Here is a 24236-nt window from a genome sequence, read left to right as displayed (position 1 = left end):
TTTGCAAACATTACGAGAATGTTAGCCTACTTTTGAATGAACGATCTGAAAAAGTAGTAGGCCTAGGCTAACGTTTAAAAACGTTAGACTAACATTCAACTAAATCGTTTCAGGAAAGAAAAAAAAAGTTCCATGAAAAAAGAAATCACTTTTATTTTGAGCATGTAACTTTGAACAAACATCCAATTATTCTATTCTGTTGTAATAATAAGTAAACAGAACGAGTAAACAGAATAGAATAGGCTATATTCTGTTTACTCATTACTTTACACACTGAATTTACATTGCTTTACTAACAATTCAGTGATGTTATACTGCGCTTTTTTTCCTTAATTACAAAGCTATTTATGAAAAACTTAAATAAAAAAAAACCCATCTCGTAATGTGCTTCATTTTTTAAGTCCAGCGGTGGCGCAGCGCGTGACTGAAGATAACTGTGACATTCGGGGCGGAGAGGAAGCTTCAAAAAAACATTAAGAAGACGAGGATGAAGATGATCATATAGAAAATATCACGTGTGGAGAAACTGGATCTTGGTTTAAATGCTCAGAATTTATTGTCTCCAGCTGGAAGGGAGGGGAAAGTAAAACTTAATGAGAAGCAGCAGTCTCTCATTTTCTGGATCAAGCAGAAGGGACGGATCATGCAGGGACCCCCTCATGCTGACAAGTACAGAGTCATCTTTAAATATTACAGACTCGAAAAGCGATACTTTATGCAGACATATACAGTTACTCCATAAATGATGTTGCGTCCAGCGGAAAATGCCGAGTGATTGTCACCGTAAAGTTTTCTTTTCCTCGTTGACCGTTACAGACCGCTTTCGCACATTCATTGTAAATGGGTTTGCGCGCTCGGTTGGTTAACAGTAATGGTGCATGGGATGCTTTTAATATCTCACAGTAACAGTAAACTTTCATCTCGCCTCTCTTTCAGCTGATGAAGACTGGGCAACAATCTACCTCGCCGGGAGAGCAACTGCTGTAGCGTTTCCTATTCATCATCATCATCATCCTCAGCAGCAGCATCATCAGCATCATCATCGTCAGTTCGAGCGGCACGCACCTCACTTGCTCCACATCCTCGGGGCCACGAGAGCGCCAGAGCGCAAAGATGAACATCCAAGTCCTGCCTGAGCATAAACTGTCCTCGGTGGCCCCGTTGAAACAGTTTAACGTGGAGAAAAAGGAAGTGGAGCTGATCCTGGTGAAGGAGCAGAACGGGGTCCAGTACACGAACTCCTCTGTCGTGGCTTCTCCGAGCTCCCGCGGCTGCACCCCCGGCTCCGGTGAGGATGTGGCCAGAGAGACCTGGGGCAAGAAAATGGACTTTCTGCTCTCTGTCATAGGCTTCGCTGTGGACCTGGCCAATGTGTGGAGGTTCCCCTACCTGTGTTATAAAAATGGAGGAGGTAAGATCGGTTCTTCCGTTTATTCTGAGGGTCACCCTTTACACTGAACAAAATGTGGGCTTCTTGATATATAATTATTTTGGGGAGCAGCTTACGAACTTACAAACGTTGTTATTGATTTTGAAATTAATTTGAATTGCATATACATTGTATAATATACAAATGATGTCTCAAACTATTAGCTTAAAACACATTCAGTGTTTCAGAAATTCTTTTGAGTTGAATCTATTATTTATTGCTGATGAGAGAGCAAATACTGTATGAAAGAAAAAAGAAAAAAATATTTGATAACTGTATTATCTTAACATAAATTAAGAACTATATGTTGAAAGATTATGCTTTTTTCATTTTTCAGCTGTTAAAAATACGAATTGCCCTATAATTTACAAAAGAATATATTTTCATGTTATATTTATGCTTTTTAATCAACATTATATAATTTATTCCAATCATTATGACTCAGATCATTCAAAAAAATGTAACCTGTTGTTTTTCTCAACAACCTGCCAGTCGTCCATATACTAGACATCACTGTCAGTGAACTCATTGACTACTAGTGGGCTATTGTTTAACAGTTTTGTTGCCTTTTATAATTTATGAGTAACAAAATATAATTTTAACTCTTTAGGCATGTAGATAAGCTTTGAGACAGAAATGTGTTTATGACTGAAACAGACTACAAATCACTCATTTAAATGCATTACAATAATCAATTTTTTTTTGCATAAATGATACACTTTCCTTTTGTGTATCAATTATAATATTAAAACCATAATATTAAAACATCATGAACAAAGACAAATATAGCAGGGATTGGGTAGATTTCTGATTTTGAAAACATACTTAAGGTCATGGGGTCAGAAAGTTTCATGAGAAGGTAACATGTGACATTTTAATTTAATTTGACTTTTCACCTCTATGTACAGGTTACACCATGTAGAATTTTCCATATCTGAATACATTATAATGCAAAGTCAGACTTAAGAACTATGATTACTCAAACTGCCTCTAACTCCACTGTTGATTGACTATTCACTATAGTGACAAATGCCTGTTGTTTAGCCTTCATTAATTCTTTGGCCATCTGTAGATATCTATCAGCTATCAAATGTAAAATTCTATAATGTGTCCCCCCAGGTGCCTTTTTGATCCCATACGTTCTGTTCCTTTTCATTGCTGGGATGCCCTTGTTCTACATGGAACTTGCCTTGGGTCAGTATAACAGAGAGGGAGCAGCTACGGTTTGGAAGATCTGCCCTGTATTTAAAGGTACGCTGAAAATTTGTAGACATAAAAGATGCTGAGATGAACTGTACCAGGTTCACACATTTCAACAATGAACACAGTTTGCCCAACGAACCCCAAAACAAATGTTCTAACTTTTGGATGTTTCATTTTACACTGACCCAACAAACACAAACAGGGTTAACTCAATGATCCAACAAAAGCCAACGAATGTGTTCGTTGGGGCAATGAACTAGGTTATACAGTGACTCTGTTGTGACTTTGAAATCAGTGCACACACCTTTAACCTCATATACTGAAGCAAAGAGAGGCCTGAAACAGATAAAGCAAACCTTTTTCACATATAATAACAAAATATTTGTGACTTTCCTCCTCAGGTGTTGGGTACACTGTGATCATCATAGCATTGTACGTGGGCTTTTACTACAACGTCATCATAGCTTGGTCATTGTATTACTTATTTGTCTCATTGACAAGTGAGCTGCCCTGGCTCAAGTGTAATAACCCATGGAACAGCCCCAACTGCACAGAACCACAACACATCAATGGCACTGTCTTGGGTAACAGAACCTCCTATGCCAAGTACAAGAACACACCAGCCGCAGAGTTCTACGAGTGAGTCTTAAATTCATTTTTATTATTGTTTTTTTCTCTGTGACTTTGCTGTTGTACTTAAGTTGTTGTATATTATTCCAATAATAGTATCATGAAAATGTCTGGGAACATATGTGATGCAATATGAAGAGTTTATTTGCAAAAACAGATTTTTTTTTTTTAATTTTCAAAAATCATGTTTTTTTATTGTTATTATGTTTTTTATTAGTTTTTTACTAGTTATTTTTTACGTAATCAAAATAACCCAACTGCAGTTTGATTGAGATGAACCCTTTAAGCCCGAGGTGTCCCGCCGGCAGGACACCTCCCGCACGAAAAAATTCATAATCAAATTACTAAACAACCCCTGAATGGAATAACACAAAATAGGTATCATTTTAAAGCTTAGAATCTCAACTTTTTAATGAATTGTTTTGATCAACTCTTAATGAGTGCTGAGCAGTCCCTCTAAACTGGAGTGTACCGCGGGCGGGACGCCCACCCTCCGCGAAAATATTACTAATCATGTTTTTCAAACCACTGCCTTGATCAACAAAAAATGGATATCATTTGAAAGCTTAGAGTCTGAGCTTTACAATGCATGTAGCCGTTTTGAGTAGTGCCGAGTTATTTGCTGATAAATGACAAAAAAAAAAATCATAATTTACAAAATATGTTTTTTGTGCCATTTATTCTAATGTGTCAAAAACATCATACAGCTCAGATAGTCATGTGTCATATGTCATTTGAAAGGTCTCATCAAGTAGAATAAAGCAAGCATAATTGTTTGGGGCTTTGAATAAACTGGAGTGAGTTTTTGTACAAGAAGTCACCCCCAGACCCATATGCAAATAATATATTGATGTCACCATTTTGCTTGTAACTTCATAAAACATGCTCAGATCGTGGAAAAATAGACACCATTTTTTAGAGCAGATTCTCCTGATTAAAAAGAGATAAAAAATCACTGTAATCCGTCATTTATATCTAAAAATATTCCTCAAGAATTTATAACACACATAAACCTGCACAGGCGGCATGTAGTTTAGCAAAAAAATCGAAGGTAGCTGTCATGTAGCGTTTTCGCTCGTAACTTCATAAAACATGCATATATCATAGAAAATGGCACGCCATTATTTGCAGAAAATTCTCCCGATTAGAAAGAGCCATAATCCATCGTTCAGATCTAAAGATATCACTCATAGAGCTATAACACATAAAACAGAATTAGGACATATTCTAGCAAATTCTATTCTATTCTATTTAGCTTAGTAAAAAAATCAGAGGTTGCTGTCCTGTGCCGTTTTAGCTCGTAACTTCACGAAACATGCATAGATCTTGAAAAACCGCACAGAATTATTTTCAGAAAATTCTCTCGATTAAAAAGTACCCAGATTAAAAAGAGCCCAAATTTACCATAATCCGTCGATCAGATCGAAAGATTTCGTTCATAGAGCTGTAACACATGAAACCAGACAGGCGCGCTGAGGCGCTGCAAAGAAAAACAGCTCTATGCTTCACTTTGCGTTTTTATTCGTAACTTCACGAAACATGCATAGATCGTGGAAAACTGCACGTCATTATTTTAAAAAAATTATCCCGATTAAAAAGAGTACAAATTTACCATAATCCGTCAATCAGATCGAAAGATTTCGTTCTGTAACACATGAAACCAGACAGGCGCGCTTGAGGCGCAGCAGAATAAATAACTGTACTTTCACTTTGCGCTTTTATTTGTAACTTCATGAAACATGCATAGATCATGGTAAATTGCACGTCATTATTTTCAGAAAATTCTCCAGATTAAACGGAGCCTAGACTCATCATAATTTGTTCATTAGATCTAAAGAAATCCCTTATGATGTTATCACACACATTAAACCAGGGGTGCCCAAACTCGGTCCTGGAGGGCCGGTGTCCTTGCGCTTTTATTTCTAACTTCATGAAACATGCATAGATCATAGAAAATTACACGTCATTATTTTCAGAAAATTCTCCCGATTAAAAGAGCCCAAACTCATCATAATGTGTTCATTAGATCTAAAGATATTCCTTATGATGTTATCACACACATTAAACCATTAAATTAAGAAAAATATAGGTTACGTTTTCATTCATAACTTCATGAACATGCATAGATCATGGAAAATGGCACTATTTGTCATTATTTTCATAAAATTGATTAAAACTGATTAAAATGAGCCCAATCATAATCTGTCATTTAGATCTAAAGATATTCATCATCGAGTTATAACACATAAAACCCCAAATGCACACATGGTGAAAAAGAGCCCAAAATCACTATAATCCGTCATTTATATCTAAAGATATTCCTCAAGAATTTATAACGCACATAAAACTGCACAGGCGGCATGTAGCTTAGCAAAAAAATCTAAGGTAGCTGTCATGTAGCATTTTCGTTTGTAACTTCATAAAACATGCATATATCATAGAAAATGATATATTCATTATTAGCAGAAAATTCTCCCGATTAAAAAGAGCCCAAACTCACCATAATCCATCGTTCAGATCTAAAGATATCACTCATAGAGCTACAACACATAAAATAGAATTAGGTCATGTAGCTTAGCAAAAAAATCAGAGGTTGCAGTCCTGTGCTGTTTTAGCTCGTAACTTCACGAAACATGCAAAGATCTTGAAAAACCGCACAGAAAATTATCCTGATTAAAAAGAGCCCAAATTTACCATAATCCGCCGATCAGATCTAAAGATTCCGTTCATAGAGCTGTAACACATGAAACCAGACAGGCGCAGCAGAATAAACAACTGTACTTTCACTTTGCGCTTTTATTTGTAACTTCATGAAACATGCTCCGATCGTGGAAAATGGCATATCATTATTTACAGCAGATTCTCACGATTGAAATGAGTCCAAAATCAAAACAATCCATTGCGTCTTTCGTGTGTAAACAATACCTAAACCCATGAATTGAAGAAATCAATTGGAGAGCTCTATTGAACTCTTGGCAAGCAGAATGAGAAGGGTCTGGCTGCAGCCTCGCACGTGCACTCTCAGACGTGCATTCTCAGGCTTGCACCAAACGATACCAACCTTTTGACTCTCCTTGCTACAGTCTTCGAGTTATGAGTCATTATTTTTGTGTATGTCACTCAGAAAAATCATCAACTTCAGTGAGGCCAAAATGCCCTCAGGGCTTAAAGGGTTAAAAAATGGTCAGTGGTCACCAAACTGTTCAAGGTTCTTCAAAATATCTTCTTTTGTGTTCCATTGAGGTAAGTAAAGCATTTACATTTGGAACAACATGAGATTGAGTAAATATTGACAGAATTATCATTTTTTCTGTAACTATTCCTTCCTAACTATTATCCAGGTATATTGTACCCTGTTGCTGCTCTGGGGTAGAACACAGGCACAATGATTAGCTGATCAAATGTGAACGATTTTGCTTAAAAGTGCTCAAAATTAGGTCAGAATCACTGAAACGTGTATGCGGCACTCGGAACTCTGAAACTCCTGCCTACAATCTGTGTGTAAAACTCTTGATGTAGACTGAAAGAAAGGCAGCCGCTTGCACTTCAAAGAAAAGCAATTCTTTCCCTGTGTCTAAGGGAAAATTTGGCTCCTTGTGTCAGGGGAAACCAGAAGAATGTGTAGAACAATGAAGAACCTACATCACTTGCTGATTTGTTTACAACCAGTTATGAACAAAATCACAGAGACACGTCATCAGATTCTAGTGAAGGTTTCCGTGTCTTTATTCCTTCAATTTATTGCTCAAATCGTACGCATGTTTGTATATCACAAAATCTCTTAAAGAGTCTATAGCTTCACTAGAATGTAGATGTTCATTATCTCCTATATACAGTGGGTACGGAAAGTATTCAGACCCCCTTAAATTGTTCACTCTTTGTTATATTGCAGCCATTTGCTAAAATAATTTAAGTTAATTTTTTTTCCTCATTAATGTACACACAGCACCCCATATTGACAGAAAAACACAGAATTGTTGACATTTTTGCAGATTTATTAAAAAATTAGCAAATGGCTGCAATATAACAAAGAGTGAAAAATTTAAGGGGGTCTGAATACTTTCCGTACCCACTGTATACAGGTATGATGTATTTTAATTCGTCCAACCCTCAACTCATTTGTTTCTCCCCTTTCCCTCTCTTTCTTGGTGATCTACCGCTTCTTATACCCTCTGCTTGTCTTGTTCTCACTGTCTGTTTAGCTGTTTCTCTCACTTTCTCCCTCTCCTGTGCCCTTACCCTCTTTTGGACTGGTTTCCCACCCAGCAGTGCTTTGAAGTGTAATTTCCCCAGCTGTCTTCTGTGTGTGAGGGGATGTGGAAAGCTGTCATTTCCTCCGCTTTTCCCCCCTCATGCTGCTCTTTTATAATAGTTTTCGGCCACCAGTAGTCCTGCCATGATGGGACAGCACACAGGGCACTAGAGAATATTCATTACTGTCACACATACAGCAGACTCACATGCTCAGCAGGTGTGCCGTACATTGAATATTAGATTAAGCAGTGTGTTGCTCGGAATAGCTAAAATTATGGGGAGAGCTAGAAACCAATCACAGAAAGAGATGTTGAACCAGCAGCTGTCAATCCAGAAGCCAGTCAAGTTAATTGGTCTTACACAAACCCTTCATGCCACACATCTTTCTAAAACAACCGACAACCAGACAAAAGCAAAATATGACAAGCTCAACAAAGCAAATTTCATCAGCTTGTATGCCACCCACATATCCTTTGACTACGCTGTCTCTGCCAATCTTGACATGTTCGAGTCGATCATTGTTTGTTGAGAATAATGAACCGTTACTGCTCCGTTGTATTGTTTTACACAGCGGGTGTCCTAGATCTAATTATTCCATCATTACTGAAATCTTGTTACATCACACACAGTCTCAGATTTAACACCGGACTGATGTCATGAAGACAGAAATAGTGGATTTTGAGGAAAAAATATAATCATTTGAAAAGCCAAGACAAAGATCTTGATCATGCTTATTGTGCCTTCAAATAATAATCATTAAGGCCTGGTTTCAGACTAAGCCAGGATTAGGCCATAGTTCAAATAGAACATTTAAGTCGTTTTTGTAAACATGCCTTAGAAAAAAAAAACATTACTGGTGTGCATCTTGAGACAAATCAGAGGCACTTACATATTATAAGATTTAATTATTTCTTTTTTAGTTAAAACACCTCAGTCATGCATTTTAGTCTGGGACTAGGCTTAAGCCTTTTTTTGTGAAACTGGGGGTAAAAGTAATTAAAATAGTAAACCAAACAAACATAATAGTGAACCCTTAGTATATAGGTCCATTGTGCTTGTTTCATTTGTTTCATTTTTTTAATATCATGATTTATTAAAAGTACCAAGCGGTTGTGTTTCAGTAAATAGTTTTTAAAAATGAGATATGAAGGTTGTAAGTCTTACAAATGCTATTTATTTGCAGTGTTTGTTTGTTTTTAATCATTATAAAAATAAAAGGAAGGAAATTACAAAAAAATAAAAAATAAACAGCACTGAACAGTGTCAGCCAGAGGGGTCCATAACCACAACGAATGTGCGCTTTCACAAACACACTTTAGGACATTCTGTTGCCTGTTATGAAAACAAATATAATTTGCTCCAGAGTTAAGCAAGCTGTGATGAGACCCCACATGCCATCAGAGTTTACTTCTGTGACCAATTTCTGGCTCAGTGTACATAGCTGAGGATATGTTGAAATCATAGGTGTTTGGATTTAGCTTGGCAAGGACGGGACATCAGAAGAATGAAGAGGTCTAGAGGGAACGCTTGCCAAGATACTCGCCAATCTAATGTAATTATTCAATTAGAGGAGGCTGTGCTCACATCTGTCCTGACCTAGCCGCTGTCACGAGACTGAGCTCAGGCTCAAGATCTGCTGCCACAGAATGAAAAGAGTGGTTATGTCTGTTTTTGAAGTTAGGAAGATTATTCAGGAGTGTTTGTGTTTCTGTTTGCGTGTTTTTAGACTATATATTATCACAGTTCTTTCTGTCATAGTGTGACAGAATGACTAGTTTTTCGTTGGCTAATAACAGAGCATTGTATTCTTCAAAATTTGCCCAGAAATGAAAATGTACTCACCTTAAGGCCGTTTAAGTTGTAGATGAGCTTGTTTGTTTACCTAAACAGATTTGGAGAAATTTAGCATTACATCACTTGCCCACCACTGAACCCTCTGCAGTGAATGGTTGCCGTCAGAATGAGAGTCCAAACAGCTGATTAAAAACATCACAGTAATCCACAAGTAACTTCAGTCTTTCAATTAACATATTGTGAAACAAAAGTGGTGTGTTTGTAAGAAACAAACCCATCATTAATATGGATGAGTCCTTTATCTATAGTTCCCTTTCAGTCGGTCACTATCGACGTCACGTCGGATGACCGACGAATTGGGATCTCGCTTAGAGAGAGCTCGTTTAGTTTACACTCGAAGTAGATTGGTCTCTCTAAGCGAGATCCCAATTCGTCGGTCATCCGACGTGACGTCTCCGTTCCCTCCTTCAGGGAACGAGGTTTACCATACGTAACCGAGACGTTCCTTAATACTGGATCTGGTGAGCAGATTACTTGGAAACACCCAAATGATGTCTTTAACCTGTAGAACATGTAGTCCTGTTTGTCATTGGTTTTTTGGATATGCAGTATCTTTTCCAGTGCTTTTTATTAAAATGTATTCATTAAAATTTGTATTTTGTTAGAATTTCTACCTGCACTTTTGCTTTCAAACAACACACATATGTAATTCTAAAAGATGTCATCAAAACTTGATTTACTAAAGGATTAGTGAAAAAGTCCAGTAAATGAATAATCAAATGTGAGTGAGCTATTTGTAAAAGTATTTATTGTCATGACAGACTGATATAAACCAAGAGATTTGTATAGGATGTAGGTATGTTAAAGGGCCAGGGGTCAACTGAAATGTCACAGAGAGTGGATTAAAGGTCAAGTTGTAGCAGGACAGGCGGGTCGACAGGTCCCAGCGTGATGTTATTGGCAATGATGACGGGATTGGACTGTCTCCCGTCTCTTGAGCCCTGGGTTTTTGTCTGACTTTTCTTCTCTTCGTTAACTCAGCCATGATGGCTTCAACATCCATGTTTCTGTAGACCTCATACTCACGTTTATTCCCTTATTCCCAGTGCATGACCAAATTACTTGTTTGATGAGAAGTTGAGCAATTCTCAAGCTCTCTCTAGCTTTAAAGTTTTCATTTTAAATACAACTATCTTAGTTTTGAATGTTGCAAAACCAAGCCAGATTTAATCATTTATTGATACTATGGCATATTACACAGAAATATTACAGATATGGGAGGTTAATAAGTTGGGCTGAACAGAATTTAAGACAGCAATCAATGACAGGAATGTCATTTTGTCGCTTGAAAAGTGTCCTAATGTTAATATTCTCGGTCTTTAATATTGTTTTTAAAGTAAAATAGAGATGGATCAAGTCTGCTTACATTCACATCATGGCTTCTAAACTCATAAAGTGTATTCAAACAGAGCAGCTTTAGTTTTTCCTTTACAAGATACTTCTTTCAAGAAAAGACTACAGCAATATTCTGGCAGTGCTATAGGGGTTTGTTTATAATATATGAACAATGGCCTTTACTGTTTCTCCTCTTTGAACCTCACTGGGAGGTGCAGCACAGGAATCATTTAGATCACATTCTACAGAGACTCTTTTCACGGGGTGTATCCAGATATTTTGCTAGAAACCAGCAATAATATTCATCATTGGCTGGTTGAGAAACCTTTGTTCTTAACCATTATTTAACCCTTTTTTATTTATGCAGCCATTAAAATGTTAGAAACATAGGTCATCCCTCTTGGGGAGCAAGAAACTGAGGAAAAAGGAGTTTATGGGTAATTTACTATCTGGCAAATCTTTTGAAGCGATTGACGCAGCACAGTGTGTGACACATACAGTATTGAGATTGAGTGTTTGTACTGGTTTGGCTGTACTAGTTGTAATGGTTCCATTTCATGGGAACTTCGAACTGCGTCCTCCAGGGTAGTGACGTCATGGCTGTCACCGGCCAACGAGTTGGTGTTTTTTCAATGTATGCTTCAGACACGGGTCACGACGAGGCGTTCCCCATAGCGACCCCTAGAGGAAGCAGTGTCTCGTTCCCTACTCAGGGAACCATGGTTACATAAGTAACCTGAGACGTTCTGTGTCTGTGCGTTTTTGTTATGTGGACTCTTAGTTTGTAGTTGTGCCTGGTTTCCTCTTGTTTTTCCCTGATTGTTCTTGCCTGTTCCCTTTACCCAATTAGCCCTTATGTATATAATGTAAGCCCTTGTGTTTCCAGTGTTGTTTGTCAGATCTTTTACTTACACAGTTGTATTGTTTGATGAACTTATTCTGTTTTCTTGTTTCTGTGTTACTTGTACCTTTGTTATTATATAATTATAGACACTGAAGTGGTCACTAAATTCGGAGTTCCCATTTTTACACTAGTGAGAGCCAAGTTTTTGAAGATGTCATTAATATTGTGAAACCCGCCATCTGAAGTGGTGAAGCTTTTTTTTTTTTCAAATCTATTAAAGTTTCTGTGAAGATTAGGTTAGATTTAGTACATAGTAAACATCAGTTCAAAGTGGACAGTCTAGTGGAAACAGCCGTAAAACGAGGGTTAGCGTAAGCATAACATAAAGCACATGAAAGGGTGTAAGAATGTGTTATAAAAACAAGATACAGGTCCCTAGACAGAGTTGGAGTGTACTTAATTCTCTGTAGTTGTAGATTTTTTATATGATCTTCAAGTTATCAGTACAGGGCTTTATCATACTTTGACTTGAGAGAACATCACTTTTATTTTGATACATAACCCCTTTTCCACGTATTATATGAGCAGTGACGTCAAGTGACAAGGCAACTCCTACTTACTCCTTAGAGTCTAACAAGAATTTCAGTGGTTTATAACTCAGTGAGGCCCCCCCACAGCCCTGCATAGAGGGTGTCCCTGGCACCAATGGACCTGTACAGTATGTTTATTCGAAAAAAATTTTTGTGTGCAGATAAATATTTTTGCACCATTCTCTTGGAGCATGACTAAGAATAGAGCATAACAGAGATAATAATAGCGATAATTTGATGAGGAAAACACTCCAACGAATCTCCTGGTTCCAGGAGAACTGTGGCCCAGGACACTTCCTTTACTACTGGAGAGCCTTTGAACAAGGCACACAACACAACATTTCTCAACATTTTTTTCCCCTTTTCAGTGTGACTATGAACAAAATACACTGATGTAATTGCTTGATCTCACTTACCATTTCTCCTCCTCCAGGCGCGGGGTGCTGCACATTCATGAGAGTAGAGGCATCGGTGACCTGGGTCTTCCTCGCTGGGAGCTCGCCCTCTGCCTTATTGTGGTTGTTTTCATCCTGTACTTCAGCCTGTGGAAGGGAGTCAAGTCCTCGGGAAAGGTGCAAAAACTCCAGATATATATATATTTTTTTTTTGGTCATTCTATCAAAGATGAATTTATCGTTCATATATACACTTTTTATTGAAAAGCAATCTCAAGGCACTGGACAAAATTACCTTCTTTATTTGTGTGTGTGTGTGTGGGTGTGTTTAGGTGGTGTATGTTACAGCTACTATGCCCTACATAGTGCTGTTGGTATTGCTGATTCGAGGCATCACTCTCCCTGGTGCAATGAATGGAATTAGGGCATATCTCCACATTGACCTAAAGAAGCTCAATAATCCTCAAGTAAGTTCATGCCAGTAGGGCTCAACCTATTTTATGAACTATTCCTGATATATACTGTATATCTCGGATTTTTAAAAAAGGTCACAAATACGTACTTCTCTTTGTGGATCAACATTCCACAGGCCACAATCAACAACTTGATCAACTCTATGCGAAGGAGATGTGTTGCACCGCGTGAGGCAACTGGTGGTCACACCAGATACTGACTGGTTTCCGGACCCCCAATACAGTAAAACTGCACATTTTAGAGTGGCCTTTTATTGTGGCCAGCCTAAGGCACACCTGTGCAATAATCATGCGGTCTAATCAGCATCTTGATATGCCACACCTGTGAGGTGGATGGATTATCTCGGCAAAGGAGAAGTGCTCACTAACACAGATTTAGACAGATTTGTGAACAATATTTGAGAGAAATAGGCCTTTTGTGTACATAGAAAAAGTCTTAGATCTTTGAGTTCAGCTCATGAAAAATAGGGGCAAAAACAAAAGTGTTGCGTTTATATTTTTGTTCAGTATAGATGGATTGTCACTCATTTTTGTTTGCTGCAGGTATGGATTGACGCAGCTACTCAGATTTTCTATTCACTAGGAGCTGGGTTTGGAGTCCTCATTGCCTTCGCAAGCTACAATAAATTTGAAAATAACTGCTACAGGTACGACCAATCTTTGATAAGTTTGTAAATTCCCTAAATGCCTATTCACAGACGCAGACAAACGGCAACAAAGATTTTTGTTGGATTATTGGATTATTACTATCTGTCAGTATCTGTTGCCATTGGTCGATTCTTAATTTCGTCGATTGAACATGTTGAATCAGTGTTTGTCAGGTCTTGGAGTGTCTGAGAAGTGACATACTGTTGGCGTTGGTCTGCGTCTGTCTGTTCAGTGTGCATTGGCCTTAATAATAACATCTCTTCAGAATTAGATAGTGGTGTTTACTACAAACAGGTTCCGATGTGAGTAATATCTTACTCCAAGGCTTATAATGATTTTTTGCCTGATCTGTTATCCCATAACCATTACAGTTTACTAATACTGAGAAGCTATGGATTTGCTTGCTAGTGGGTTAAAGTTCTCATGGGAAAACCAGCATGTTATTTCCAGAGATCAAAAGTTAGAAAGAGTTGTTAGTGGGGCCAGCAGGTGGCAGTCACCTTGTGGGCTTTGTGGATCCCAATAGACAAAATAACAGTCAGGTTATAGTACAATATTCTTATCAACTAGACTAGTCTGTAGATTCATATGTTTCAACACTCATTCAGTTGTGCACTGAGCTTTTAACCTCATCATAATTAATGACACAACTTGTCAATTTTTGAGTAATTGCAGAGGTGGAAATTACATATTTGAAGTGGGGTGAAATTGTCAGGTATGAATGAATGAACTGTTTGTCAGGTAGTTGAAATTGGTACAAAGTTACAAGAGGCTTGAATGTGGTGATTTCTGTTCATGTATGAAGTTTTTTGAAGGTATGAAGAGGCAAAAGTCAGTCTGATTTATTTATTCACTTAAAAGTCAATGCCCACTTTGGTTGGCTTGTGTTAAATTACATTAGATTAATATTCAAACATGTTTGCAATCTTCTTTTGATGCTTTGTCAATGTGCACATTACAGTAAGCACTATTGATTTCACATCACAATATGTTGACATCTAAAGCTGGAACCCCACTGATCCAACAGGTTTTTGCTCTCCAGGGCACATATGTCTTACTAAGACCTAAAATACATGTCATGTCATGTCATGTCAAAATATTTGCTTTTGTTTCTAACAGAAAATAAAGAAAACCAATGAAAATGTCAGTTTGAAATATTCATCTTCACATTATTTACATTTAAATTATCTAGTAAGTAGTATTCAGCAGCATTTTTCACCTCTTCAGCTTTTGGCCACCATGACATTATGTTGCAAGCAGATGGCTGCTCAGATTTATGCACTTCTTCACAGACTACACTGAATGGTCCCACCCTAGGACACACTTTGAAATGATTAAAATCATGAATTGTTGTATTCTTTCTTCTTGGATCTACTCTTTGTATAAATTGTTTGCTTATGAATTGGGCTTTTGTAATGTCTAGTCACTGCAACTGGCAAACATTGTGGGAACAAGGGAACAAGCTTTTAAAGAACAATGCTAAACTTCAACAGTCCACAGTTCCTCTGCACAGGAACCATCTAAATGAGACTTGATAACTCAAAGCATATCCACAGTGGGGATAAGCCACAGCTTTGGCATCGACTCACTGTGGGATTAAGGTGTTCAAGTCTCAGCAGTTTTGAGACTTCTGGTGCAATGTAAACTGTTATCTTGTGCTTTGTTACAGGGATGCTATTCTGACCAGCACAATAAACTGCGTAACCAGTTTCTTCTCAGGGTTTGCCATCTTCTCAGTACTGGGGTATATGGCTCATCAGCATCAGGTCAACGTAAAGGATGTGGCCACTGAGGGTCTGTGACTCCTACAACCTCATTGTTTTACACTTTTTGTGTATTACTCAACCTATTCATGTTTCTCAGTTTTACATTGTGCACTATTATTTGTTCTTTTGTGGTTAACCAGAGTGTGACCCCCGACAAACATTTATTTTATTTTTATTTTTTTGGTGTTGCACAGTGTCTCTCTGCTGATCTGTGTAGTGATTGTTTGTATCTGTGTGCAGGAGCTGGACTGGTTTTTATTATCTACCCAGAAGCGATCTCAACCCTACCTGGATCCACATTCTTCGCGATAGTCTTTTTCATTATGCTTTTGACTCTTGGAATTGACAGCTCTGTGAGTACAAAGTAACCTTGTTATTGTCTAGATTTATATGCAACTAGTTTGTAATATATTTGTATGGCATATATAAAGATCATGCGAATAGTCCTTTTGGTTAAACACCTTTTTATTTGTCTGGGCCATCTCACATAAAATTAATTGACAAAAACAATGCAATTACTAACAATTGATACTTGAATTACTTATATTAATAACTAAATTACTGATAATGTCTTTTTTAGATGGGTGGCATGGAGGCAGTGATCACTGGGCTGTCAGATGACTTCAAAATCCTGAAGAGGAATAGAAAATTATTTACATTTATTGTAACATTTGGGACATTCCTAATAGCCCTTTTGTGCATCACAAATGTAAGTATGTTGGGTCTGTTTTTTAGCAGTGTGACAATATGAAAATACTTATAATAATATGATTTATTTTCTTGTCACATTATATTATATTCTATATAATATCCCTGTGACGAGAGGGGCGGGGCCGAGAGCCGTGGGAACGGAGCGAGGCAGGTGGAGTAATTGATAATGAGCGACACCTGCACCACTCACCGGTCTCGAGTCTCACGGAGGAGCTCCGGAAGGATAAAAAGGAGGAGTGACGACCGTGAAAGAGGAGAGAAGTCCAGGCCTGGTCCTCTCTCCTCTTTCACTGTCATCACTCCTCCTTTTTATCCTTCCGGAGCTCCTCCGTGAGACTCGAGACCGGTGAGTGGTGCAGGTGTCGCTCATTATCAATTACTCCACCTGCCTCGCTCCGTTCCCACGGCTCTCGGCCCCGCCCCCACTCGTCACAATCCCTATTTAATTTGCTTTTGTGATAATATTTATTTAGCATCAATGGTGTGATCCATGTGATCGCATCAGTTGAAACTACACTGTGGAGCATTTCAGCATGTATTGGCTTAGAGTAAAAAACTTAGCAGATCAAATTATGTTTTGTGAATTTTTTTATCACGAACAGGCAAAATAAATGAATATTCACAAAATAACATAAAAGCAATATAATGAAGAGTTAATTAATAGAAGTCCTTTATTCAGCAGCATTTTGACTTATATTTCGGTCATGACAGGGAGGGATCTATGTGTTGACCCTGTTGGACAAGTATGCTGCAGGGACATCTATTCTATTTGGGGTGCTGATTGAGGCTATTGGAGTAGCTTGGTTCTATGGTGAGCAGAAATAAACATACATTTGTCTTTAAAGGTCCTTTCCACTACTGACTGAATTTCATGCACATACTAGTAAACTTTTGTAGTCTATAACAGGTTTATGTACTACATTTAGTATAATCCAAATAAGCTTTACAGATCTTTTTTTTTTTGGAAAGGGTTTAAACAATGTTTTTCATGCTTGTTTAATTAACCTTTAACAATTATTCCACATGCACCTGTGGAACAGTCCTTAAGACACTTGCGACAACAGTTTACAGGCATAAGGCAATGAAGGTCATATTTACAGTAACTTAGGACAGTAAAGATACCTTTCTACTGACTCGGGGACTGCAGGGAGATGTGGCCAGAGCAATAAACTGCAATGTCCGTAATGTAAGATGCCTAAAACAGTGCTACAGGGAGACAGGAAGGTAACCATGTGTCCCCCCAAAAATGTTTGAGAACTTGCAAGTGCTTTGGTGGAAGAGTGGGGTAACATCTCACAGCGAGAACTGGCAAATCTGATGCAGTCCATGAGGATAAGAAGCACTGTAGCATTTAAAGCAGCTGGTGGTCACACCAGATACTCACTGCGACTTCTGGTATTGATATATACATACAGGTACATATATTAATATATACACTACTTGGATAAATTTGTTGGGGCTCACCTTTTAATTAATCAATAATTGATTCAATCAGACCGATTGCCACAGGTGTATAAAATCAAGCAACTAGCCATGCAGTCTGCATTGAAAAACATTTGTGACAAAAACTGATCATTCAAGTGTGAATTCTAGCATGGTACTGTGATAGAATCTGCCACCTTTGCACTAAGTCAGTTTGTGAAATTTCATCCCTCACCAAGTGCTGAGATGCATGGATGGTGGAATCTTGTTCTGTTGATTCCATGGCTAAAGACTTCCACTGGCATTAATATCATATATAATAATAATAATAATTCTATTCTATTTTTATTCTATATATCAGCACAAAAAAACTGTGCAACTGGAGCTTCAAGGAATGGGTTTCCATTGCCGAGCAGCTGCATGCAAGCTTCACATCACCAATAACAATGCCAAGCATCAAATGGAGTGGTGTAAAGGATGCCACCACTAGACTCTAAAGCAGTGGAAGCGTGTTCTGTGGAGTGATGAAATCACATTTCTGTGTCTGGCAGTCTGATGGACGAGTCTGGGTTTGGTGCATGCCAGGAAAACATTACCTGCCTGATTGCATTGTGCCAACTATAAAGTTTGTGGAGAAAGGATAATGATATGGGGCTGTACTTCAGGGGTTGGGCTAGGCCCCTTTTTTCCACTGAAGGGAAACCTTAATGCTTCAGCATACCAAGACATTTTGGATAATGCTATGATGCCAACATTGTGGAACAAATTTGGGGAAAGCCCTTTTCTATTGCATGATTGTGCTCCAGTACACAAAGCAAGGTCCATAAAGACATTAGCTATGTTTCCATCCAAATTTACGAATTAAACTTATGCACAAAATTGGAATATCGCATACATTTCTGATTAACTTGCGCTAAATATCACAAAGAAAAATTGAATTTGATGAAGTAGGAGAAGGCACTGTATATAATAATTCTAGTATACAATAAATTACGAGCTTCAGTGTGCGCAGACAAACTGCAGTCATGTTATCTTATTTTCAGAGCCTGCTGTTTGGGAACACAGTTCTGGGAGTTAATTATAACGAAGCACTTTGGTGAGACTTTGCGCAAGCATTTTAGAATGACAAAACTAGCATTTCAGATGCTGTGCAATGAGATTGGTCTGTTGGTTTTTAGTCCAGTTATGCTGTCCCATCGCAAAGTCTTTTTTGATGCACATTAAGGAATTTATTTGGTAAAAGTGTTTCCAGGATAAGAAATGTATCCTACTTAGTAAGTAGGTAAGTTTTGTATGCGCATTTTTTGAATTTATGCGCATCTTGCCATTTCCATCCAGCGCTTTTTTATGCGATATCCCAAAATGCGCATAAAAATATGTGGATGGAAACATAGCCATTGTTGGATGAGTTTGGTGTGGAACAACTTGACTGGCCTGCTCAGAGCCCTGACCTCAAATCCATCGAACACCCTTGGCATGAACAAGAATGGAGATTGCAAACCAGGCCTTCTCATCCAACATCACTGCCTGATTTCACAAATGCTCTTCTGGATGAATGGGCACAAATTCCCACAAAAACACTCCAAATTCTTGTGGAAAGCCTTCCCAGAAGAGTGGAAGCTGCAAAGGGGGAACCAACTCCATATTAATGTTTCTATATTTAGAACGCTATGTCATTAAAGTCCCTGTTGGTGTAATAGTCAGGTGTCCCAATACTTTTTTCCATGTAGTGTGTATCTTGCGTACACAACTACTTTTGAATGGTTGTCAGTGGAGCTACTGCATCTTCCAGTAAGACTAAGAATCTCAGCCTCAACACACTAATGCATTACAGTGCAAGTAAGATCAGAGCTGAACCAGATCAGAGCTATGACAATGAAAGTTTGAAGACTGACCAAACAATTATACATTTATCTCAACTTTATATATTTTTGTAATTATTCCAAAACATATGCCGTTTTAGTTACTGCATGGGAGGTCCTTTATTATAGTCCTACTGTGTATTCTGTGAATTTCAAAAATTGTTTGCATACTGTACATTCCAACACATTGTCTATAATATTTTTTTATGCAATTACTCATGCAAGAACCATGGTTACTTCATGAATATGAAGTATCCCTGCATCTCCAAAAGAGCAAACATAAACAAATAGTTTAAAGCCTCTGGACTTTAAAATGTCAAGATTATCAGCGCTGCATTCCATTACATCACTTCCCGAGATCCAAAACTTCTCATATCTGCTTTATATTGCATTACATAACTTTTGAATACAGTGCTGTCTAAGAGTACAGTACTAAGAGTTCAGATCATCATTGATATTGAAGAGAAACCACAATTCAGAGAAATACAGAAAAAGGTCTCTGGTACTTTTATCTTGAAATGATGTCCAGATGCTGCTAATTTCCTTGTGTGTTTGTCCCTTAGGCGTGGACAGATTTAGTGAGGACATTGAACACATGACAGGCTTCAAACCAGGGATCTACTGGAGGCTCTGCTGGAAGTTCGTCAGTCCAACGTTCTTACTGGTGAGTGAAACGGGTGTATGAACATAACACCTGATGTAATTTGACTCTTAAAGGGGTCATGACATGGATTTTTTTTTTCATTATTTTAATACATTCCTTGAGGTTTACTTATAATGTTAAAAAAGTTTTTTGCGCAAAAAAAAAACCTAATAATTATATGGGGAAAATTATTATTTTCAACCCTCGTTCTGACCCTCTGTCTAAAATAACCTGTTTTTAAGGGGCGTGTCCTTCAATGCTTGTCAGTATTCAGCCACTGTTATGATTAGCTAACGTCATTGCATAGGAAACAGTATCAACGCCCCCTCACTGTTGCATGTGAGTGTTTTGACAACATAATTCAAATAAAATGGTCATTTCCAAGCAAAGCATTATGAAATCATTTTCTTACGGTTTTGTGATTCAGCTGCAGTCAGATCTAATTCTGCTTCATCTTTCAACTAGTTTGTGACAGTGAGGAACTTTTCCCACCGTTTAATCGACATGTGACAACACCAATGATACTGGTATCACCGGGAGGGGAGGGGTGTACGTTAGTTGAGTTTACCCTCTTTCCCCCGCTTTCAGCACATATAAAAAACTGAAAATCAGCAAACTGTGGAATCAAATAAATAAGAAACATAAAACGTTTATTAGTGAAACCAATAAGGAAGCTTGGAGGCACGGCATTACACCTTGATGTAAAATAAAATAAAGAAATTACACAAAGTTTAAATGAAGTAAAAAAAAAAAATCAGCAAACACTGTGGAACCAAATTAATAAGAAACGAATGTATAAAAAAAAATAACATAAAAAAAACTTCCAAAATCACCTAAAGGGTAAGTCAACAGGCAAAATCCTAAATATTGCCAAACAGGTGTTTTTGTATTTCAAAAGTTAGGACACGGTGAGCATCTGAACGCCAGTGGGTGGGGCCTATGGTGAGAAGATTCCTTGCTCTGGAGGTGGTCATATGCAAACTACTGTGCCCGGTTGATGTCACCTGGCACCTCGGATCCAAACGAGCCATTTTCTGAGGGTTATTAGATAAATGCTTTTTTATTGATGAGGAAATTTTAAGTTATAAAATTTGCAGGACGTATCAAGCATACAAAGACCTCTTCTATGTCAAAAGATCAAGTGAAATTTGGTTTCTCATGTCATAACCCCTTTAAGGAAGTAATGTCTTTCTCTGTCCCCTGTCAGATTACACTTTAAATCTGTTTTGTCAGTTAACCGAAAAATTTACTCAATTGTACTTGGAATACAGCTGATACAATTGAATAGTTTCAACCAGTAAAAAAACCTTACGCTTACGCTGACAAATCGGATTCATTTGTACAGAATAGTGAATTACTCCTTATTGTTTCTGTACTTCCTGACTTCTTTTTCTGTGCAGTTTGTGGTAATCGCCAGCATTGTTACCTCTGGCGAATTGAGATATGATGACTATGTTTTCCCTCCCTGGTCAAATACGGTGGGCTGGTTCATAGCCTTGTCCTCCATGCTGTGTGTACCAGTCTACGCCATCTACAAATTCCTTATTTTGCCAGGCACCTTCAAGGAGGTTAGTAAACACACGTTTGTCTTAATGGTCTAAATGAGGACTTCTATTATTTTTGCATACAGCAAGTAATAAATACTATAAATTTGTCCTCAAAATATGGTTTAATGCTATAGGTACATACAGACAGACACACACACACACACACACTCACACACGCACACTGGCAAGTGACACATTTATAGTTGAAAAAGGAAACAAAGAAAAAAGAAAAGAAAAGAAAAGAAAAGAAGAAGATATATACAGTACATTCATTTTCAGACTACACTGTTTTATATCTAGTTCTTAGGTCCAGTTCTTAAAGTGAAATAAGAAAAATAAAATTTAGAATTATATTTTAAATAATCTTATATTAAGCCAGATTATATTTGGTGTTATATTCATACACCCCTTCATTTTCACTCCAGCAGAGTGAACTTCCAGCAGATTCCTTGTTTCAATCTCATCATACATTGAATGCCCTCAATAAATCTGTCCATGACTTAAATCTGCTTCATGACTTTGTGTGGTCCTAAAACTGAGAGATGTTTTCATTTCTCACTTCCCAAAGCCACAAACATGCTACTGACATCTGGCTCAGTGCTTACATACTCATATTTTCCACAAGCAGCATGCTATCTTAAATGGCTTCAGAGATCATCTAACATATGCAGAATAAAATGCCACATTGCCATCTGTTTCTGAGCCGATAATGAAGTTTTTGTTTAAATTTGTGGTTTATTATTGCTGTGTGTTTATTTCTGCTAGTTCACTTTTGGTTTTTAATGTCCTCCATTTCAGAGGATAGTGTACTGCATTACTCCAGAACATGAACATCACATGGTGACGGAGGGTAATGTCAGGCAGTTCAAGGTAAGACAATGCAAAAGGTACAAATACAATTACATCTTACCGATATTTATTTGAAGAGAATTGCATGTCACAGAGCAACATCCTCACGGTTTTTCTATTGTACATTTGGTCTTGTTTTTTTTTCCAGCTCAGACATTGGTTATCCATCTGATGAAGGGGTCAGGTGGGAGTGACCTCTCAAATGCTACTTGCATACTGGAGAAGATATGGTGTGTGAGAGAGAGAAAATGTTTCTGCAAAGGTCTTTTACCGTTTGAAAAGTGTCCCCTGAGACAAGGACAGAATGAAGCAACGGCTTTGTGCATTACCCAACCACACACTGTACTGTCCAGTCTGCTCCATTTGTGTTCAGTGGTTGACTAGACTTTTTTATATTGTAGGGCAAAATAAATGTTGCGCCTGTACTTCTTTTTAAATCATACCCTTAGGTTTTAGTCTGAACTCTCAAAAGACTTCAAAATACTTTAATTTGGGGGTAAAACAGGTATCTTTTAAGATGTTTTTCTTTTAATATATATATATATATTTTTTTTTTTTTTTTTTTTTTTTTTTTTTTTTTTTTTTTTTTAGTTTTGGTTATAGGTCTTTGTGTATGAAAATGTAAGCAGAAAAACACTCTGAAGCTATATTATTCTGTATGGCTGGGAAGGTGAGTGTGTTTATATGGAGTATGTGGGTGTGACGGGTTAACTTACACCCTATTTCATAGTGCAAGTTGTAGAGGTTTACGTAACACACTGAGAAATGGAAACCCCCTTGATATTCCAGGAAATCTTTCATGCCATATAACAGGTTTGGAGCATTTTGAGTCATTGCTACAGTACATGTTAGAGCGCAGCTGTGAGTTTCTCACATTTTACCTTGTTTCCCAAGAATGGTTTGGTTTTGCAACAGCTGGCTTACATCAAGGGTCCACCAAGCATTTTTTTCAAGCACATCTTTTCCCTTTTTGACACACCTCACAAAGCAGACATACACCACTGTGTCAGTGCCTTATCTAGCCATAAACTTCCTGTCATTAAGTAACTCATCCTCATGAACAGAGTGCAGGGATGTTCTTCATAACTAAAGCATCTCATTGAAAGAGAGTCTCAATTTACTCCATGCCAAAGGACGCTCAATTTACGCTCATAGCTTTCAAAATGAACTGAGATCCAATGATCTACCTCAAGTAGAGCTTAAAAGCTCTTCTTTTGTTATAGTTCAGTATTAAAGAAAAGGGATTTTTACTGTTTCGAGTCAGTGGATCAACTTTTATGCTTTACTTATGGCCTTGGATCAGAGCAACAATTATTATTGTGACAAATTTGCGACCTTGCACAAGACATTTTTGCCCCCTCAAGAGATTCAAAAGCATCAGATCAAAGAAAAAGAACATTATATTTTAAACTCAAGAAAGTCCAGCTGACCATGTAAAGCAGCAATGTTCAAATACACTAGGCAGGGGTTTAGCTTATTTAGTTTGAATTCTGTTTGACATGACATTGAAAATCTTTTTACACTGTACACTGACAATTCAATTAATTGAGCTCTTGTGGTACAATCCCATTATCATGTGGTCCCTTTGAGCATTTCATGCCTTGTATGGAATGTGTGTGTGTCTGTGTGCGAGTATAGATAACAGATTAGGTCTCTTAGGTTTTCAAACTAGTCAAAATCAATAGTCTATATGGTTCTCTTTGTCTCAAGATGACATATACATTTTGTGATTCACTGTGGCTTTTTTGCTTGAAGGAATTGTTTTAACATTTTAAAGTGTT

General features: G+C 37.7%; 1 protein-coding gene across 1 annotated transcript; it reads left to right on the top strand.

The window, feature by feature from the left end:
- Positions 1 to 593: 593 nt before the first annotated feature.
- LOC107696692 (sodium-dependent noradrenaline transporter-like) lies at positions 594 to 22954 on the top strand. The gene is made up of 15 exons (XM_016497152.1): positions 594 to 669; positions 937 to 1411; positions 2549 to 2680; positions 3034 to 3271; positions 12573 to 12711; positions 12867 to 13001; positions 13551 to 13654; positions 15325 to 15449; positions 15662 to 15774; positions 16002 to 16130; positions 16844 to 16943; positions 19980 to 20080; positions 21460 to 21627; positions 22405 to 22476; positions 22604 to 22954. The coding sequence occupies exons 2-15, from the start codon at positions 1114 to 1116 to the stop codon at positions 22625 to 22627; spliced, it is 1878 nt and encodes a 625-aa protein (XP_016352638.1). The 5' UTR covers positions 594 to 669; positions 937 to 1113; the 3' UTR covers positions 22628 to 22954.
- The last annotated feature ends 1282 nt before the right edge of the window (positions 22955 to 24236 follow it).

The sequence above is a fragment of the Sinocyclocheilus anshuiensis genome, unplaced genomic scaffold (assembly GCF_001515605.1).
Source record: "Sinocyclocheilus anshuiensis isolate Anshui unplaced genomic scaffold, SAMN03320099.WGS_v1.1 scaffold354, whole genome shotgun sequence".
Classification (NCBI taxonomy): Eukaryota; Metazoa; Chordata; class Actinopteri; order Cypriniformes; family Cyprinidae; genus Sinocyclocheilus; species Sinocyclocheilus anshuiensis.
The sequence above is the reverse complement of the archived record's forward strand: the minus strand, read 5'-3'. Positions and strand labels throughout refer to the sequence as shown.

What these genes read in the sequence shown, in the direction of transcription:
- LOC107696692 (XM_016497152.1), top strand. Translation starts at nt 1,114, where the DNA reads ATGAACATCCAAGTCCTGCCTGAGCATAAACTGTCCTCGGTGGCCCCG. An exon ending in GTGTTATAAAAATGGAGGAG is followed by an intron (nt 1,412 to 2,548) that starts GTAAGATCGGTT and finishes GTGTCCCCCCAG; the next exon opens with GTGCCTTTTTGATCCCATAC. An exon ending in CCAGCCGCAGAGTTCTACGA is followed by an intron (nt 3,272 to 12,572) that starts GTGAGTCTTAAA and finishes CTCCTCCTCCAG; the next exon opens with GCGCGGGGTGCTGCACATTC.